The 18,469-nt window shown below is 40.7% G+C and overlaps 1 protein-coding gene across 1 annotated transcript in view; it reads right to left on the reverse strand.

Annotated features, from left to right (window-relative positions):
- SYN2 (synapsin II) overlaps positions 1-18,469 on the reverse strand; it is a 156,625-nt gene that overhangs the window by 16,725 nt on the left and 121,431 nt on the right. The window contains exons 8-10 of the mRNA XM_086845249.1: positions 15,639-15,713; positions 12,154-12,256; positions 5,384-5,533 (exon numbers count right to left, since the gene is read on the reverse strand). Coding sequence (XP_086701375.1) covers positions 5,384-5,533; positions 12,154-12,256; positions 15,639-15,713 — 328 coding nt within the window. The remainder of the gene's footprint in view (positions 1-5,383; positions 5,534-12,153; positions 12,257-15,638; positions 15,714-18,469) is intronic.

Raw genomic sequence — 18,469 nt, forward strand, 5'->3', positions numbered from 1 at the left:
CTGCTGCTTTTCTTAATTCCCTGTGTTTATATTGGGATCTAAAAGAGGAACAGCTGTTCTTATATTTTTAATGACATAAAAACTGAGAGTTTTGAAACCCCTTTTGATTCAAATAAGCACACACAGCTAAACATTGCATTATATATATGTATATATGTATATATATATGTTTATATATATATATATACATATATATATATATACAGGGTTATAAAAGTGCACATTAAGGCAACCTATGAAAATCTATTTCCTTATTAAAATAATAATTAAAAAAAAGAAAGAAATACATTACAATAAAGTGATGAAAAATTTTCGAGCATGGAGAATTTCTGATTTATAAAAATACAGAAAAAGGAATTTTTAATGTGATGCATCTTATGGAATAGAATGTAATTCCTTGAATAATAAATACTAGATAAATCCCCAAGTCAGTTATTCCAGGAGAGAAGCCACAAGGTGTCGCTGGGATGCAAAAAAACCAAAATACTGCAGTAAAGGGGCACCACCTCCGGCAAAAATGAAATTTCAGAATGGCTTTTGACTTGAATAACCTTTGGAATGTGTTGCATTTCAGGTCGTGTGATTTCTGTGCCCCAGCAATATTTTTCCTTGCTCTTTGTGAGTTTTGATGCCAATGTTTTAGATTCTCCACCAATATATTTAGGAAGGCATCCACAAGAACCCTGCAATTGTAATAATTTTTAATTTTGTAATTTTGTAATTTTGTAATGTAATTATTAATAAAATTTTAGCCCCGTGTTTTAATAAGAAATGTAATTTATCTTACCCAGGAATATGATTTAAAAGGACTTTTATGGACAGTCAACTAATGCTGAATTCTCCATTTCCACATAATTCCATCCTAATTAAAAGTGTTCTCTTTAGCTAAGATCCAGCCACATAACTGCAATTTCTGGTCATCATAAAAAATTCAGTGATTGAAAGCAAATTGCTGCTCATCCTAAGTGGTTTCCTTTAAAAAAATCCCATGAAAGCCAAGAGATGAGAGGTGACAGAACTGTGACTACTCCTGAGGAAATCCAGGAACAGGGAATTTGCTGATGGATTCATTTTCTCTCTGGAATTCACACTTTTTTGTTCTTTACATTATGTCCACATGTGGTTCAATTTGGTCCTTGGACAAGGAACAATAAAACTGGATAAATCACATAAAGGGTCAGGGAATGGAGAATAAACTGATTTATAACTGGTTTATTAGCACTAGATAATCATGTAAAGGGTCAGGGAATGGAGAATAAACTGATTTTATAACTGGTTTATTAGCACTGGATAAACTACATCACATAAAGGGTCAGGGAATGGAGAATAAACTGATTTTATAACTGGTTTATTAGCACTGGATAATCATGTAAAGGGTCAGGGAACGGAGAATAAACTGATTTTATTACTGGTTTATTAGCACTGGATAATCATGTAAAGGGTCAGGGAATGGAGAATAAATTGATTTTATAACCCCTTTTGCCACTTCTTTGGCACCAAACAGAACCAGGATGTAGCTGGGGATGCTCTGCTCTTTGTGATGTCATGGATATTGTGCCTCTGGAGCACAAATTCCTTCTTTCTTTCCTTCCATTGAGGAAATAAATTAATTTTTCATTCATGGACAGTACAACAGGACTGAATGAACATTTCCCTAACAGGATTTCCCTCACTCACACGCCCATAAACATTTGCATTTTATGGTAATTCTCATGGACAATGTCGTTTTCTCTGCAGAATTTCCTCCAGCAAAATTCACCTCAGGACCTGACAGGCAGCTCAGAGTGGTTGTTTGAGCATTTTTATTGTTTTATACACAACTGGAACGGTCAAGGAATGAGCCTGATGCAGCCTGCACTGAGCCAGCTCCTGCACAGAGCAGCTTCACTGGGTAGTTTAACCTGTTTTCTTGAGTTTTTAGGAAAAAATTGAAATAGGCTTCTCTAAAGATCTGTCAAAAGTAGTCAAAGAGGTTAGAAAATATCAAAATTTAAATTTCCACAGTTTTATTGCCTGCAACAAGAGCACGTTTGTTTATGGAAAACTTTAAATCATATTCCTAGATGAAGTTCTATTTTCAGCGTGGTTTGGGGTAAAACAAACTATCATGATTTAAATAATGGAAACAACTTCATTTTTGAAGGATTTTCTTTTTACTATGTCAGGTAGAATTTCTGTGAGTCCAAGTCTCCTCCTGCCCAACTTCTTTGCCCTCTGTGCACCAGCAGAGCTTGCTACAGAGTCTGGACAAGAGTTTGCAGATAAACAAACAGGCAATGTACAGAACATATATTAAAAAAATATTATATATATTTATTTATAATTTTTTTATATAAAATATATTTATATATATTTACATATTAAAAAATTTAAAATATTTTAAATATTTAAAATAGATATTTTAAAATTTATATTTAAATATATATATGTATAAATATATAAATATATAAATATATATTTAAAAAAATCTCCCCATTCATATAGCTCTGGTTTAATGGGTTTAACAATCCCAGGACCTGCCCCTGTGAGTTTCCCTTTGGAATTTGCTCCCCCTGGCACTGTGACAGGGAGAACTTTGCCAGCCTTCAGAGCCCTGCAGGGCCAACCATCCCCACCAGTGCTAAACAAAGGCTGATTTTCTCAATCACTGATTGGTTTTTTGATGGATGCTTAATTGGAGTGGGGCTGACCACTGTGGGCATTTATAAATTGAGGCATGATTTTATGTACAATCCAACCCAGTGCTACAGCCTGGACTAAAAATATTAAAAAAATATTAAAAATATTAATTATTATTAAATTAATAATGATTAAACATTAAAACCCCACAGATAATAAAGAAATTGAGAGCATGGCACGTCTGGAGCTCTATTATTGACCAGAGGCTGCTCATTTAAAAGTGGCAAAACTCAGTAATTCCTCTTTGATATCTCCAGTGCTTTGGTTTCTACACAGGCACAGAGTTGATTGGGATAAATTAATCACTGGATTTGCATTTGGTGTGGCCTGTAGAAGTGAACAGTGTCCCCCTGCCTTGCAGATGAACTTGGTGTTTCTCAAGAATAGGAAATCATTTCTCCCATTAGAAAAGGTGAAGACTGTTCAAAAATGAAAGGGGCAGCTTTGTTTTATCAGACTGATTTTACTCTAAACCCAGCTAAAAATTAACTACACACGAGGAATTATCTGTGCTAGATTCTACAAGTGTGTTTCATTGTTTCCCCTTAAAACTGGGAAGACATATGGGTCTTTGCAAATATAACCTTCAGCAGAAAATCAGGTCCCCTTTACCTGCCCTGAACTGGTAGAACAAGGCACATTTTGAGAGTCTGATTGACTGAGTGGAAAACTAACAGATATTGCAAATATTCTGAAGGAATAGCTCTGTTTTTCACAGCATTTTTTTCCTCAAGTGTGATCCCTAATGTAAGGATAGCCTAAGGAAAAGAAGATTAATGTGGAATAACATTGCCATCAGTAAGGGCTGAATCCTTCAGGAAAAACCTAAACTAAACAGGAACCTACCAGAATTCCACAAAATATTATCTCTGCATTCATCCAAAATTCTGCTTTAAGAGTAAAACCCCCTTTCCATGGACAGGCTGAGCAACAGCAATGGCTGAGGAATTTAGGAACCTTCTAAAAATGCTCCTTGGGTCCTGTTTTCATTCTGGACTCAGGTGGGCAGTTTTTGGGAATGCTTGGAAACTTTATTTACATCCAGCAAACAGCCAGTTCCTTTGGATGGCAGCAGTAACAGTAAATGCTCCTCCCCCTGAGGCTGCTCTGAAATCCAGGACAGCCCACCCAAGACCTTGCAAATTTTTCCCTGAAATGTGAAATACCAAATGTGAATCCATTCATGTGACAGCGCTATCTGTTACGACTTTAAATTTTGATTTATTTTGACTTGTGTTGACTGGATAACTCTAAACTGGAGATTTTAATATCTGGATAATCTGTTACTCCTAAAAGGAATTATTTTGCTAAAGGTAATTTATTTTTTCCCCCTTCTTCTTTCTTTCTCAGTGCCCTTTACAATGGACTTGAGTCATGTTGGATGGAAACTTCTCCATTGTATGTGGTTCTGTGGCTGAAACAATTTTGTGCTTAGTTTCAAGTGGCTGCAACATAAATAGAAGCCACACCACTTATTTTTTTCATGTGGGATGGGGTATTTTTATATCTTAAAGCATGATGAGGTATTTGAAGAACAAATTAGTCACTCTGCCTCAAGAACTGGTCTGTCTGAGGTAGGCCACAAAATTGTTCTCAAATTGTTTACCTGGTGTGGAGCCTGCTGGGAGCAAAAATAGATCCTTGATTTAGGCTTGGTATTTAGCTACTTAGGCTTGGTAATTCCTGGCTTAAAGTTTGGCTGATTCTGGTGTTCAGCTGATGCCCGTGTTGTGCAGAGGTCCAGGGCAGCACCAAAACCCTTAACAGGTCATGGGCAGGGTAGATTTGATTCTATTTTACCCACAACCTGTTCTAGTTCCTTAGCATCCTCTTTGTAAAGAATTGATGTCTAATCTAAATATCTTCCAGTTTAAAACCATTCCCTTGCCACTCAGTCTTGGTAAAAAAAGGAGTTTATAACACTTTTTTTTAGGACAGACCCCCCCCCCCCACCACAGGTCACCACTCATTTCTGACTTCTGTTTAAACATCCACCCAATTCCCCACCCATCAAATCCCACCCAGCAAATCCACACCTCTCCCAGCTTTCCTGTCCTCAGACCTTCTATAAAAACGCCGCACTCCCCACAGTTATTGAAAGGATCAGTACAATAAACCCCACATTTTTAAAGCATGGAAATGGAAAGACAAAGGTGATTCCTGGAAGTCAGCTGGTGGCAAGGCCAGGGGCAGAATTCTTCATCCCCACACTTTACCTGTCAGCCCAAGCAAGATAAAATAAGTGAAATGCATCTATTTGTAACATTTGGCCCATGTCTTCTACTATGCTGAACATATTTCAGGAGTTCACTTGATTTCAGAGGTATTTTTGTGAATTGCAGCACATTAAAAAAGGTTATAAGGTAATTAATTTCCCACAAGAACAGGAATTATGCAGGGTTATTTTTGACATCCTCAGGACAAGGGTTTTCTATGACAGTGCTTCTTAGTGTTTCCATGATATTTCCTATATGGGACTGAAAGAAAACAAAGCCTGAACCCACAGGCAGAAACAGAGCAACACTTGAACTTCTTGATTATGTATAGAGACAATCTTGTTGAAAAACATCAGACTGATAAAATGTGCTGGTGAGTTCTCAAATCCTTGAGGTTCCACAAGCATCTGAATTCTTGGAGGAAAACACTGAGCTTAATAGACCAAGATGCTCTATTTTAATTTAATTTAAATTTAATTTTATCCTACCTGAGGCTGCTGAGTGGCAGTGGGTCTCTGAGGAGACGGAATAGGAGTTTTGGACAACATTTGGTTCATTTTGCTTACGACTAACTCGGTGATGTGCTGCCTGTCTTCGGCCTGGTGCTCCCCAATCAGGGGCATGGCACAGTCCATCACCTGCAAAACACAACAGGACATCAGGGCTGGGAAGGAAATTCCTTCTCATGCCTGCAGGAGGGCAGGGTGTGCATTTACAGGATTGGTTTTGGCAGAAGTGCAGGAGAATTACAGGAATTCTACGTGTTCCATCAGAAAATAAACAAGAGAACAGCAAGTTTGCAATGCCTTCCCCTCCCAAGCTCCCACAAAATGGAAAGAGAAAGAACCTTCCAAAAAAAGGTGCACTTCACACCTGGGCACACACTATGGGAACAGGAAGAGGAAGCACAGGGCTGGCAAGGAAAATGAGACTTCTCAGGCTGTCCAGTGATCTGAAGGAATTGCTCTCCTGGCTCAGCTGAGGGTTTCCTCCCTTCCCTGCTTTTGTGGCTCACACCACCTTCATGAGCTGAATTACAACGTGGAAATGCAGAGTGAAAACTTCAGCTTCCCACCAATTCATGGAGTTTTGCCAGGGAAATCTGGGTCCTTATGGGTTCATGAAAAACTTTAAATAACACCTTGTTCTTATTGATAACCTTTCTTAAAAAGTGGTGTGGCTGCAAAGAATAAATAAGAATTTCTACAGAGAAAGCAGGATGGCAGAGAGGCAGACAAAAATGGGAACATTTCCATTCTAAACATGACAGGTTAATAGTACTCAGTGCTTATTTATTGCAGCCATTCTGATGAATAAAACTAATATTGAATTCTGCCACTTCAAGCATTTGTTATTTCTCCAGGATATGTGTTATTTCTCCAGTGTATCCACTTCTGCCACATCTGCATTTGTTTCAGGGGAAATAAAAGCACAACATAACCCCAGCTATTATTCACAAGGGCACTGGGAATTCCTGCTTAGAAAAATAACACGATTTCATTCGCTTTTGAGAATCTGCAATCCTTTTTCCATGTGCATCAGGGCATGTCCATGTCACCTGCAGTGCTGCACTCTGGAATTTCTCACAGGTCTGGGTGGAAGAATTTTGTTATCTGAAGGGAGCACAAGGATCAGTCTGAGGAGCATGAACACACCCACATTGTGAGGATGCCTCCTGAAGTGGAAGGGATTTAGAGGCAGCAAAACTCCTCTCACTCCCCCAACCTCCACAGATCACCTCCTTTGTTAACAAAGAACAGAGTTTTGCCTTCCTTCTTTTAGATATTCAAGGGATACTCAGAATTAGGCACAGAAGTTGGGCCTTTAAAGAGATGTTTGGATTGAAAAGAACATTGCACTTTGCAGTAGTTGGGAAGGAGCTGAGTTATAAATAATATAAACCTTGAGCTTTTCAAACTCTGGTGGGAGCTATAGAAATTCTTCCTGAGTGACAAAGGTTACTTTGTTCCAATAATGAGATTAGTTTGAAGTCACAAATAATTTCCATGGCTCTTCTATTTGTTCATTTACAAGATTCACTGGCATTTTGTGTTGGCAACCAAAATGTTGGCAATGCTTGTGCTGGGACTTTCAGATCTAGGAGATCTCCTCTGAGCTTCCTCACAGCCAAAAGGCTTTAAAATAAACCCAGAGTAAACAATACAATCGTAATTGAACTCCAGAACAAATGTTTCCTGAGAAATGAATGGTTTTCCACTCTAGGGCCACGTCAACAATAGTGATGTTTAATAAGTACACGGAAAGGTTCTTTAAAGTTTACCATAATTTTTAACCATCATAATTTTGAGTGGAACATCCCCATGTTTTCCATTAATTGAGGGAAGAGTCGATCAATCAATAAGAGCTGATGCTTCTGTAGAGGTTAAATGTAGCCCCCCAGGTTGTGTGGTTCTTTAATATTAGTTCCTGCTCACTTAACTGCTATATTTAAAATTATACAAACACTTTAAAAATCCACTTCCTTGAATCCTGAGCTGTTTCTTGCAAGAGGAATTTGTATCGTGCCTGGAGGGACCCAAAGTGCCAGGACTGTGAAGTGTTAATAACGACTGAATATGGGATGTTTTGGTGTGAAGGGCATTGGATGTTTGGTTCTCCACTGCAAACCATCTGATTTTCCAAGCAGGAGTGATGTTTGGGCTCTAAAAATCTGTTTTAATGAGAGCTATTTTTAAGAATATGCACTACAGGGTGTAGATGAACCCCCCCTCTTACCCAACCTCAGTTAAAAGTTTCACAGGCATGCAAAAAAACCCCTCCCTTTGTTTACCATCCACTTACATTAAAACAATTAATTGGAATGACTGTGAAATAAATTGCCTCCAATAAGGTCCTGCCAAGGGATTAAGACAGGATTAAGATCTGGAGGATTTGGTTTGGACTGAATTTCTGCTTTCAAGCACTTCTACAAGTGCAAGTTCACACGTCAGCTTCCTTTGGGAGATACTGCCATGGTGTTCAGCAGAACTTGTGGGAAAAGGGAAAATAAGGAGCCTTGAGGTGTCAAATCTTCGTGTCCACTCCAGCAGAGAAGTTGTTACACCCCTTGAATGAAGAACTTTCAGGCATTGTCACAAATTGAGGCAGATTCAAACAGATTTGGCATTCAAACCAGAGCCATTTGCCTTTATCAATCTCTTACCACTTGGACAGGTTTTCGCATCGTTAAAATCCATGGGTTTGTTGCCACAGGGGAACAAATATTGGCCAAAGATTTGGCAACAGAGCACCTCTGCCACTCCCTGGCAAAGCAGCTGAGATCCAGGTGGATGCTTTGCATGGTGGTTTTTGGTGTATTTTTTGTTCCTCTCAGAGAATACATTTTCTTTCCTAGTACAAGAGTTAATGGCATTTTTTTTTTATATTTTTATTTTATATAAATGTATCTTAAGAGTATTTTGGGAAACATCAACAGCTTTTAAATCCTGTGAGTGATTACAGGAATGTCAGGCTGGCGTTTTCCCCCCTTCAGAAGATTTGACAAAGTTTAAATATACACAAAGCTCCCTGTTTATAAATAGTCTATTTACAGCCTGTGCTAGATTTAAAACCTCATTTAAACCCCGCCAGTTTTTAGTTCAGCATATAGTTCAGTTATTTAAAATATTGGAGTTTCCCACTAAGAGGATTTGACAGAAGAAAAAAAAAAAAGGAGATCTGTAATTTATAAAATCAAATATGTTCCTTTTGCAGATGCCAGTAAAAATATGGGTGACTATGAATTACAGTCACTTGATTCATATCGCTATGAACTTGCATTTTTATATCAATGTATTTTCATTTCAGTAGTTCTTTGGGATGAATTTCTCTTATCACCCAGGGACTGACTGTATATGTTAGTGGGAAAGGTGAATAGCTAAAATTTGGGATATGAGACTGAGACTGGCAAGAAAAGGAAGAGAAATCCTGGAAGTAAGAAGGGAAATGGGATAGGATTTATAAAGGAGCCAGGGCAGTTATAAGATATCAGTAATTGCAAAGGGATCATGGTGTTTGAGGGAGAAATTCCCACTGCCCACACCCAGCTCTGCTGCATCCTCAGTTCACCCCCAAGGATTGGGATGTCCTTGGCAGAGATTTGGGCAGGGCTAGGAAAAGCAGAGCTGGAGAGGTTAAAGGACGGCCAAAGGTGAAGAATCCTGTGGCTAAGGGGGGAAAAGAGGTATTTCCCAGGATGCTGAAATACAAGGGGAATGTGAGGAATACCAGAGGGCCGGCAGTCAGCAGTGCCCAGGGAGTCTGGCAGGATGAATGGATCTCCTGAGGGAACAGCCCCAGGAACTCCAGGAGAAAATAGGAGAAGTGGTAAGTACAGAGGAAGGGGGAATTAAATCAGGGTGAATCTGAAGGTCCATGCTTGGGAGGGTGAGAACTGGGCAAAACCATTCCCTCTGGCCTGTGAATACAGCCATGTTCCAGAGCAGAAATTCAGAAACTGAGAAAACTCAGACTAAAACTTCTGATTATATCAGCTGTTACAGCTGGATTTAGCTCCCTCCCTGGCCTGAGCAGAGGATAGTCTGTCCTGGATGGGAAGGCAGGAGAAGCCACTCAGCTTCTGGAGAATTCAAGGCCAAGAACTTTCCATACAATTGTGCATGAACACTGTTTCTCCATTTCGTGGGTTGGTTTTCAGTGGCTGGAAGTTTTCTTCTTGAAATGCAGTTTGCATCTCTCAAAGTCAAAAACACCACTTGGGAGCTCATTTTAACTTAGCTCAGAGCAAAATGAAGCAGGTGGGAATAAGGCACCTGCAGCAGCCCATTTAATCTAAAAAAAATTTGGGAGACCTCTGGGAGGCCACTCTAAAGGAGTCTCTTACATTTGTTCTCTTTTTCTGCTCTCATCACCACACTCTGAGCTCTTATTTAGTTTCCCAGAGCTTTGGTTTTCCAAGAATGAAACAGGAAAGATAATTTTCAGTGGGATCAGAACTATAAACAGCGCTCTGCTCCTTCTAGTATTGAAACCTCAGAAGTGTTAATTTAGAAAGGGAAAAAGTCCTTCTATTTAAGAAGTTAAAAGTTTAATGGACCTTGAGTTAATGTCTTACTAGGAATAAGAGGGGAGGCAGTTAAACTGCTGCATGTTGCAGTGGTTTGTTAATAAAAATCCTCTTTCTACAGCTTGTCTGATGCTTGGCAGCTGAGAATTCCCATTTGGGGGGGGAAAGAACAGACACCAAATGAAAAGATGTAGCTGTTACACAGAATCACAACTCGGCCCTCATCCTGATCAACCTGACAGCCCCTCTGCTTTGCTGAGCCCTCCTCTAATTAGTTCACTGCTCCCTAGGAGGAGCTTGGAGCCAGTTCCTTGGAGCAGGGCAGTGGCAGGCAGGAGGAACCACACTGTGCTCCTTGGGAGGAGGGAGTTTGTTCCAGGGAACCACATTTAGGAAACCTGTTCTGTTAAAAGGCAAAGTTACCTCTTACATCCCCCACCTAAAAATCTGCAAAGAGCCCAAACCTTCACAGAAAACCACAGGTGGCTTTGTGTAATAGTAATAGTAATAGTAATAGTAATAGTAATAGTAATAGTAATAGTAGTAATAGTAATAGTAATAGTAATAGCAGTACCAATAGCAATAGCAATAGTAATAATAATAATAATAATAATAATAATAATAATAATAATAATAATAATAATAATAGTATCACTTCTGTATTTTGCCCCCTTCAGAAAAGCCAGTCTGGATATCTGAAGAACACTTTGGTAGAATTCTCCCCTAATTCCTGTGCCCTCCAAGGGAGGGTGACACATCAGTGTTCTCTTCTTGGAGGTTCCACTGGCTGAGTGTTCTGAGTGAAAATCAGCCAGAACAGATCTGCAGATGTTCTTTCACCCATCAGGAAACCTCTCTGCTCCTTGTCAGGTGATCTCTGCAGGATTCAGCTCTCTGTGGTACCCAAACCATGTTTTTTCCCTATGGAAACTGTGTTTTCCCCATGGAAACACGAGGCCAACACGAGGCTGGAGCTTCAGCCCAGGGTTTCTGGACTGACTCAGCTCCCTCGAGTGCAGCATGCACGTGCCAGACTTAATAACATTTCTTTTCCCCTGCTGAAAGGACACAAAAGGAGAAATTTCTCCCTATCTTGGTGCAGACAGTTTTCCACTCCTCATTGTAGCCCAGAAATCTGTTGAAATTGCAGAGTAATAACTGTTGATATCATAATTTTTCCAAATGTTCTGGTGGATGTGAACTTTGGAAACAGACCCACATTTCTAAACATCCTTGCTGATGAGCATTCCCATCTCCCAGACAATTCAGCTGATTCCAGACAACAGCAGGAATTATCATGCTTCCATCCACTCTTTTTTAAAATTTTATTTAATTGCAACATCTATTCTGATTAAAATGCTCTGTCAACCCAGCTCCTGATGGATCCTGCAGTTCCTAGAATTCTGGGGTTTAGAAATGATGACTGTTTGTGGTGTGGAAAATCAGATTTGTTGAGAAGCAGGAAGTGAGGCAGTCTCTGTCCATTAGAGAACTTTCAGTGTTTATTTAATTTTTAAAAACCTTTCCCCTTTTGCTTTATCAACTTCTTTTGGAGTGGGGAGATTCTGGAGATCCTTTCCCATCTCCCGAATAAAATTCTAGGAACGTGGAAGATGCTGAAGAAATTATGTGATAGGAAAGTGATGATAACTTGTTTTATGTCTACACAAAGTGATATTTCTCCATTAAAAAAAAAACAACAAACTCCAAGGAAATGAGAAACTTCACCTTTTCAAAATTACCTACAGCAGAAACTTGTGATTCATAAGGATTCAGATCTTCAGGGCAATATTTAGGCTAGAAAAAAAGTCAAGTTGTTCCCACTTCATCCTTAATCTCCCTTTCCACGGCAAGGTATAATTTTGTTGGGGTTCCCTTGGGATGGTGCTATCTATAAACCTTCCAGGAAAAGCTCATAAGCCTGCTCAGGAAAGAAATCATCAGGCTTGGCAAAATGTGCCATCCACATTTGGCTTTGTTTTGCAGTTTGTGTACATTTCCTCCAACACCAAAAGACATTCCCATCCATAGGGTTACATTTTCCAGCAAGTTTTGCCACTAATTTGGACCTGTGGCTTTGTATCATGATTTAAACAGTGCTCAAAAATACACAGCCTTGCCTGAAACACAAATAAGCCAATGCCCAACTATCAGAAAGGTTCTTTCCTTGGTTGCTTGTAATATAGAAAGGCAGATATTGGAAAAATAAAAAAAAAGAGCAGGATTTCTTACCTCAAAAATATAATCTTTTCCATCCTTCCCATGTACAGCTTTAACAGCACAGATGTCCAAACCACCAAATATTTCAGAACAGGTGTCAACCCAAAGCTTGTACCTGTTTCACAAAAATAATTTGCTCTGTGAGTATCTCATCAGGCTCTTGATTTTCTAGAGGCTTACCTAATCATGTATTTAATATTATATTCTGCCTAAATTCAGAATTTTCACTACTTTGGATGGTTTTAGCAGGAAAATGACTGAGAGGCTCCATCCTAAATCATGGCTGCAAATGTGTTCCAGAGGAGCCAGGATGGTTTTATTCCTACAGCATTGAGCAGAAGGAGAAATCCAGCCAGGAAAACCCTTCAGGTGATGCAGAAGGACCAAAAATATGACATTATGTGGGCTGTGGAGCATGCAGACAAAGATTATGTTCTTCATGTAGGGATAACTACAGAAAAACCCAAGTGGAATTTAAATAATTCCAAGGAATTCTACAACTCCTAAAAAGGCTATTTCATACAGAGTCCAGCATAAAACTTCTTCAGTTTGTTTTGTAATGTCATGGTAAGAGGCTGAGGATGGACTCTTTACCCATTCTACAAGCAGAAATATGATTTATTTTGCTTTTTTCTTTATGAACAGAGAGATTATCTGACCAACAGGGAGTGAGGAGGGGTTTATTTAGGGGTGAGACAATTCCTGTGATTCCTGTAACACAAGCACAGAGCTCTGAGTGCCCAAAGGCAAGGACTGAACCCCAGGACACCAAAAGCACTGGGAATGTTTCAGTGAGTCCCAGCAGGGCTGGGCAGGGAGGAAATGATCCTGGAATGACGCAGGGTGATGTCACCAACTGCAGGACACGATTTGCTAAAAAACCCCCCATTTTTAAAGCATTCATTCATCATGAATTTCCCTCTTCCCTTGGCTCACACTTGAGTCTATAGCAGAGTTATTTCCTCTTTCAGCCCTTCTCCTCCTCCAGCCCTGGAGCCCTGATGATGGATTTGCCACCTCATAGTATTTTCCACTGAACAAAACCCTGCTGTAATAAACAAAGCATTTGATTTCATTGTGGGATCAAAAGAAAATTCCTTGCTGGGCTAAGACTCTGATTCATATATAAATATCCTCAGTAACAGCATCCTTTCCAAGTAAACTTATTAAGTCACATTCTTTATATTTTCTTATATCAAATCTGTTCCAGTGGAAAAGTCTTTCTTTTAAGTAGAATACAAAGAAATTGATTTGAAAAGATCCTGATGGTAATATCTTAACAATGAAAATATTTTTTTTTTTTCCTGTGAGAAATATGGTTTTTGTCCAATATAAGAGGGGTTTTTGGATGCCTGACAATTTCAACATCTGTAGATGCACTGACTTACTGGACTTCTTGCATGCACTTGCTTATAAATAACTTTTTTTTTTTTTCCTGAAAACATTGTGTATTTTAGAAAGTCACGAGGACAACAAAACTCATTTTGAACTAAATATCTAGACTTGAAAGGGAAACAAAAATGAGGAAATTTTCTCTAAAACACTGCAACATCAATCAGATTTATGGAAGTATATTTAATAGCCCATCTTCTGCCAACAAACACAGAGCTGGAAAAATACATTTGGAAAGAGAGGTTTTGGATTGAGCAGCCTGGAGTGTTTGAAACCCAGGGCTTGCACAGCAGGTTTGACAAAAGGTCACGGTTCCTCTTTTCCCAGAGGCAGTGGGAGCAATAAAGGATAAAGGATGCTCCCAGTCCCAGGTGTGCCAGGTGAGGTGGGCACAGCTGGCACAGCTCTGGAGCAGGGGGTGAGTGAAGAGCTGCACTCCTCTTCCTCTCACTGCCCCTTCCTGCCCCTCACTCCTCTTTCTTCTCCCAGTTTCTGCGCTGAGGTTTGGACTCGGCCAACAACGCCCATCAGGGCAGCGCTTTCAAGGCGCCTCCTCCCCGTTTGTGGCGTGTGTTAAATCCAAACTGCAGCGGTTCTGATGGGTTTTGCTGCCTTGTGAAGCTGCTGCAGCTCCTCAGGAAAGTGCCTTTCCCCCTTGGTGCCCTGCTCCGTGGCAATCCCACAAAAGCTGTGTGTGACACATCCACCTTTCCCGTGCTTTTGGCCTCATCAGCATAAAGGAATTTTGTTTTGTCAATGGGAAAATCCCTATTCTGCTCTAATTTCACTGGGAAAACGGGGCAGGAGCGAAGCTGAGGGAGCATTTCCAGCAGGGTGAGGGGAGCATTTCCCACTCCTCGGGCACAACTGGAGCTGTTGTGTTTCCACACAGCCCATGGGCTGTAATTACACAGCCAGAGCTCGCTCCTGCCTCTCCCTCCCAGGGAAGACATAACCTCACTTCTAGAGGGAGGTGGGAGGGAATGAGAAGGAGAAAACAGTGTGGCTCCAGCCCATCCCCAGAGGGGAGATCAGTGAGGACACAGTCTAGACAGGGGTTGGACAGCAGGGAGCTGGAATTCCCGTCTTTCTTGTTTTCACCTTTCCAGGGCAGGCAATGGTTCAGTTCCTGTGTCTCCCTCAGCTCGTAAGAGGCACCAAGTTGTAGGTTTCAGGCTTTAAAAAAAAGCCCCAAACCAACAAACCCTCAAACCAGGACTACTGTTGAACTTTAAAACACCTTTTAAATTACACTTTCACTGTAAGGACTTTATTTCAGCTTCCACTGGTGGCAGCCTTTAGAGAAGCTGAACAACAGAAAATTCATAGCCATCCAAAAGCCTCTGAGATTCTGTTTCGCAGGGAAAAGAGGTTTATGTGTTGTGGAGCAAATGAGGAGGATTGAGAAAAAGAGTTCTGAGCTTCAAAGTGGTGCTGCATGAATGTTTTCAACTGGACTGCACGAATTATCCAGGATAAGAATGGGAAAGAAAAGGGAAAGCACAGTAAACCAAAGTACAGAGCTGGAATGATGGCACAGGGGAAATAAAGCTTCTGTGTATCCCAGCAACAGGGGAAAAAGCCTCACAGTGCAGCTCAGTGGAAATTTATAAAATGAAAAGTAAGGAATTTGGTATTGAAAGCAGAAAAGAGAAATGGGATTTAAATAGGCAGAGTGAAGGTTGGATTGCTTGGTCATGTCAAAGGACGGTAGGATGCAGAAGGAGGAAAGTTTAAAAGAGCGTGCATGGTGTGAGAGTGGTGGGTAAGAGAGGGCAAATGAGCCAGGAGAAATGAGGTTGAATCTGTGAAATTCAATTTTCTAAAGGGAATTGCAGTCATTTTCTGGAAGCAGATGTAGGATTGGAAGATGTAGGAAGTGGATGTAGGAGCCCAAGGCTGTTGAGTTTGGGTAACTCTGAAGCCACATGGAATTCCTGCCTCTGCTCTTTCACCTAACTGAGAGACTCCTTTTTCCCCCAAAATGAACACAGTGCATGCACTTACTGTGAATTGCGTACCAACAATGGGATTCTTTTAAAATTCACCCCAAATAAACCACCCTTGATATTTTTTAATTACCTTTTACACGAGACTCCACTTACTTATCTGACATAGCAATTTGTTCCAGCATGGCAGAGCCCGTGTTTGTCTTCCAGTTCCCGGATATGGAAGTTCTCCTGAAAGGGGGAAAACATTACAAAGACAGCCAGTGGTTTCAAGTTCTCATTATCAAATGACTCTGCTTTTCACATGAGTGCAGTATTGACACCTTTTCCCTAGCTGGCAGCTTGTAACAGAACATCTGAACCGTGAGGGGCTCTGAGAGCATTGTCAGGAATACTTTGTACTGAGGTACAAAGAGTGGCTGTGAAACTTCTGTTCCCAGTGTGTTTATTTAAGATTTTTTTTAAACCCAGCCTGTTTTGATGAGGGGCAGTGTTAGAAATGAGCTGGTGCCAGCTACAAAGGCACTGAATTATCTGTAACACGCTGGTACTGCAAAGGTAAATGTCAAGAAGCTTCAGCTTCTCCTTTCAGACCCACCCCACTGTGTCCCAACACTTGAAAAGCAACATATTTATGTTTCTAACACCTCTGAAGTGATTTCAGATGTGTTTTGGAGCTGGAGTTTGGTTTCTCCTCCAGTGTTCACTCTTTGCTATTTATTGATACAACCTAAACTCTCTGTGTCAGTTCACCTTCTATTTAACCTCTGAGAGAGAAAAAAATCTATGCAAAGTTTTTTTCCTCCTCAGACCTTAGGACTGCTACCAGGACTGAGAAGATTACTGCTTTGTGAAAGCTAAATGCTGTACTGGGAATAGGCTATGGCTACAAGTTATGAAGTGTTTCCAGTTAGTAAAATCAAGGGAACATCTGCAATGTATTAAAAGTATATCAGGCAGCAGCCAGAGCTTTCTCTCCATTTTTCCATTAAGTTAATTACGAGGGTCAGTAGCAATTGTGGGGGAATGTTGACTTTTCTTTGGGACCCTCATAAAGTTTGCAGGGCTTTAAAGCATAAAATTATTCTGTGATGCCATGTCCTTTGTTACTGTGGGAGGGAAGGGAAGGGAAGGGAAGGGAAGGGAAGGGAAGGGAAGGGAAGGGAAGGGAAGGGAAGGGAAGGGAAGGGAAGGGAAGGGAAGGGAAGGGAAGGGAAGGGAAGGGAAGGGAAGGGAAGGGAAGGGAAGGGAAGGGAAGGGAAGGGAAGGGAAGGGAAGGGAAGGGAAGGGAAGGGAAGGGAAGGGAAGGGAAGGGAAGGGAAGGGAAGGGAAGGGAAGGGAAGGGAAGGGAAGGGAAGGGAAGGGAAGGGAAGGGAAGGGAAGGGAAGGGAAGGGAAGGGAAGGGAAAGGAAGGGAAGGGAAGGGAAAGGAAGGGAAAGGAAGGGAAGGTGCTTGTTGAGTGCTGTGTGTCAGGAAACCTTGCCCAGCAATCATGTTATGTTGTGATTTCTGCTCAGTTTTCTAAGGTGGTGTTTATACATGTGCCTGCTTAAAAAATGAACATTTTTAGGTTCATTACTGCTTTACACAGATATTCTGCATCAGAGAGAAAATCCCACAAATCCCTGTTCAATCCTCTTGCAGACTTCTCATGCTAATTCATCAGAATGGTCTTTTTCAGGTGTCTTTCAGGAAAGAAGATGTGACCAAATCAGGGGGAAAAGTTATCCTGAAGGCTTTTAGGAAGTATTTAGTTCAAGATGCTCAGCTGCAGTGATGGAATCCCAGCACCACTGACTAGAGAGGCCAAGATGGTTTGATTTAAGCCCTGTTTTCCCTCCACCCTGGGAAAAGCTCCTGTAGAAGTCTCCAAATGGATGCTTGGCTGGCTGTGAGGATGCTGCAGGGATCAGAGGAGAGCTGGGGAATGCTGTGGACACACAATTAACTGCTGGAATCTCAGGAGATTGTGGGTTTAACACAGATGAACTCCAGAACAAGAGATCATGGTGAACTGATCCAAAGCGACCCAACCAGACACCCTAAGCTCTAGAGATGATTTCTGTAATTGTATACATGAAATATGTATGTTTCCCACCCTTCTTCACTTCTGATAACCGCCAAGAGTCTTTTACATCACTATTTCCTCCTCTTTAACCAAACACTGAACAGTAAATAAAACAACTCCTACACCTTTAAGTGCTTTACACTTAGGCTTAACATGTTTGCACTCGATTTGGTCTTTGCAAGAAGGAAGAACTGTTTTAGAATTGCTAAACAATTCATAGTAACCCGAACTTCCCCTTTTCCAACACCTTCCTGCTTTATTTAGTAGCATTTGCAGTATCCAATCCAAATTGCTGGGACAGGGACTTGTCATCAGAAAAATATGTAGAAATGTCTGCCTACTATTCTTGGGTAGGCAGCCTGCTCTGTGGTTTGATCCTCCAGCACTGTTCCTTTGCTTGATGTGCTTTACTTTTGGTTTATTGACCTTTTGATCAAAGAACTTTAAGCCCTGGACTCTCAATCCTGCTTTTGGAGGGGAGATTTAGATACAGGGCTTTTGTATTTCTGTTTTTCTACATTGTGTGTGACCCTTTTAAACTGGATTTCCTTGAAGTCAGCTGAACGGTGCCCGGGTGCCCAGGGCAGTTAAGTGTGTGTCACACAGCCTCCGGAGGGGCTGTGGTATTTACAGGGATCCAATCCTGCTTTTTTGGCCATAATCTCTACTGACAGACAATAAGCACCAATGTTTGGTGACTCATGGATCCACTTAAACCACAATTTCCCACAGAATTATAAAACTGAGGCTCTTAATAACTCTCTTTAAACTACAAAAACAAATGTTCAGCTGGTATTTTCTGTGGTGACTCTCTAAGTGCTCTGTTCCTGTGTCACAGAGCAAAATGAGAACCAGCTGTAGAACAATATCCTACTGACATCATGTATATGTATGTGCACATGAAGGATTCTTCAGACAT

This window comes from Cyanistes caeruleus, chromosome 11 (assembly GCF_971803275.1).
Source record: "Cyanistes caeruleus chromosome 11, bCyaCae1.hap1.1, whole genome shotgun sequence".
NCBI classification, from domain to species: domain Eukaryota; kingdom Metazoa; phylum Chordata; class Aves; order Passeriformes; family Paridae; genus Cyanistes; species Cyanistes caeruleus.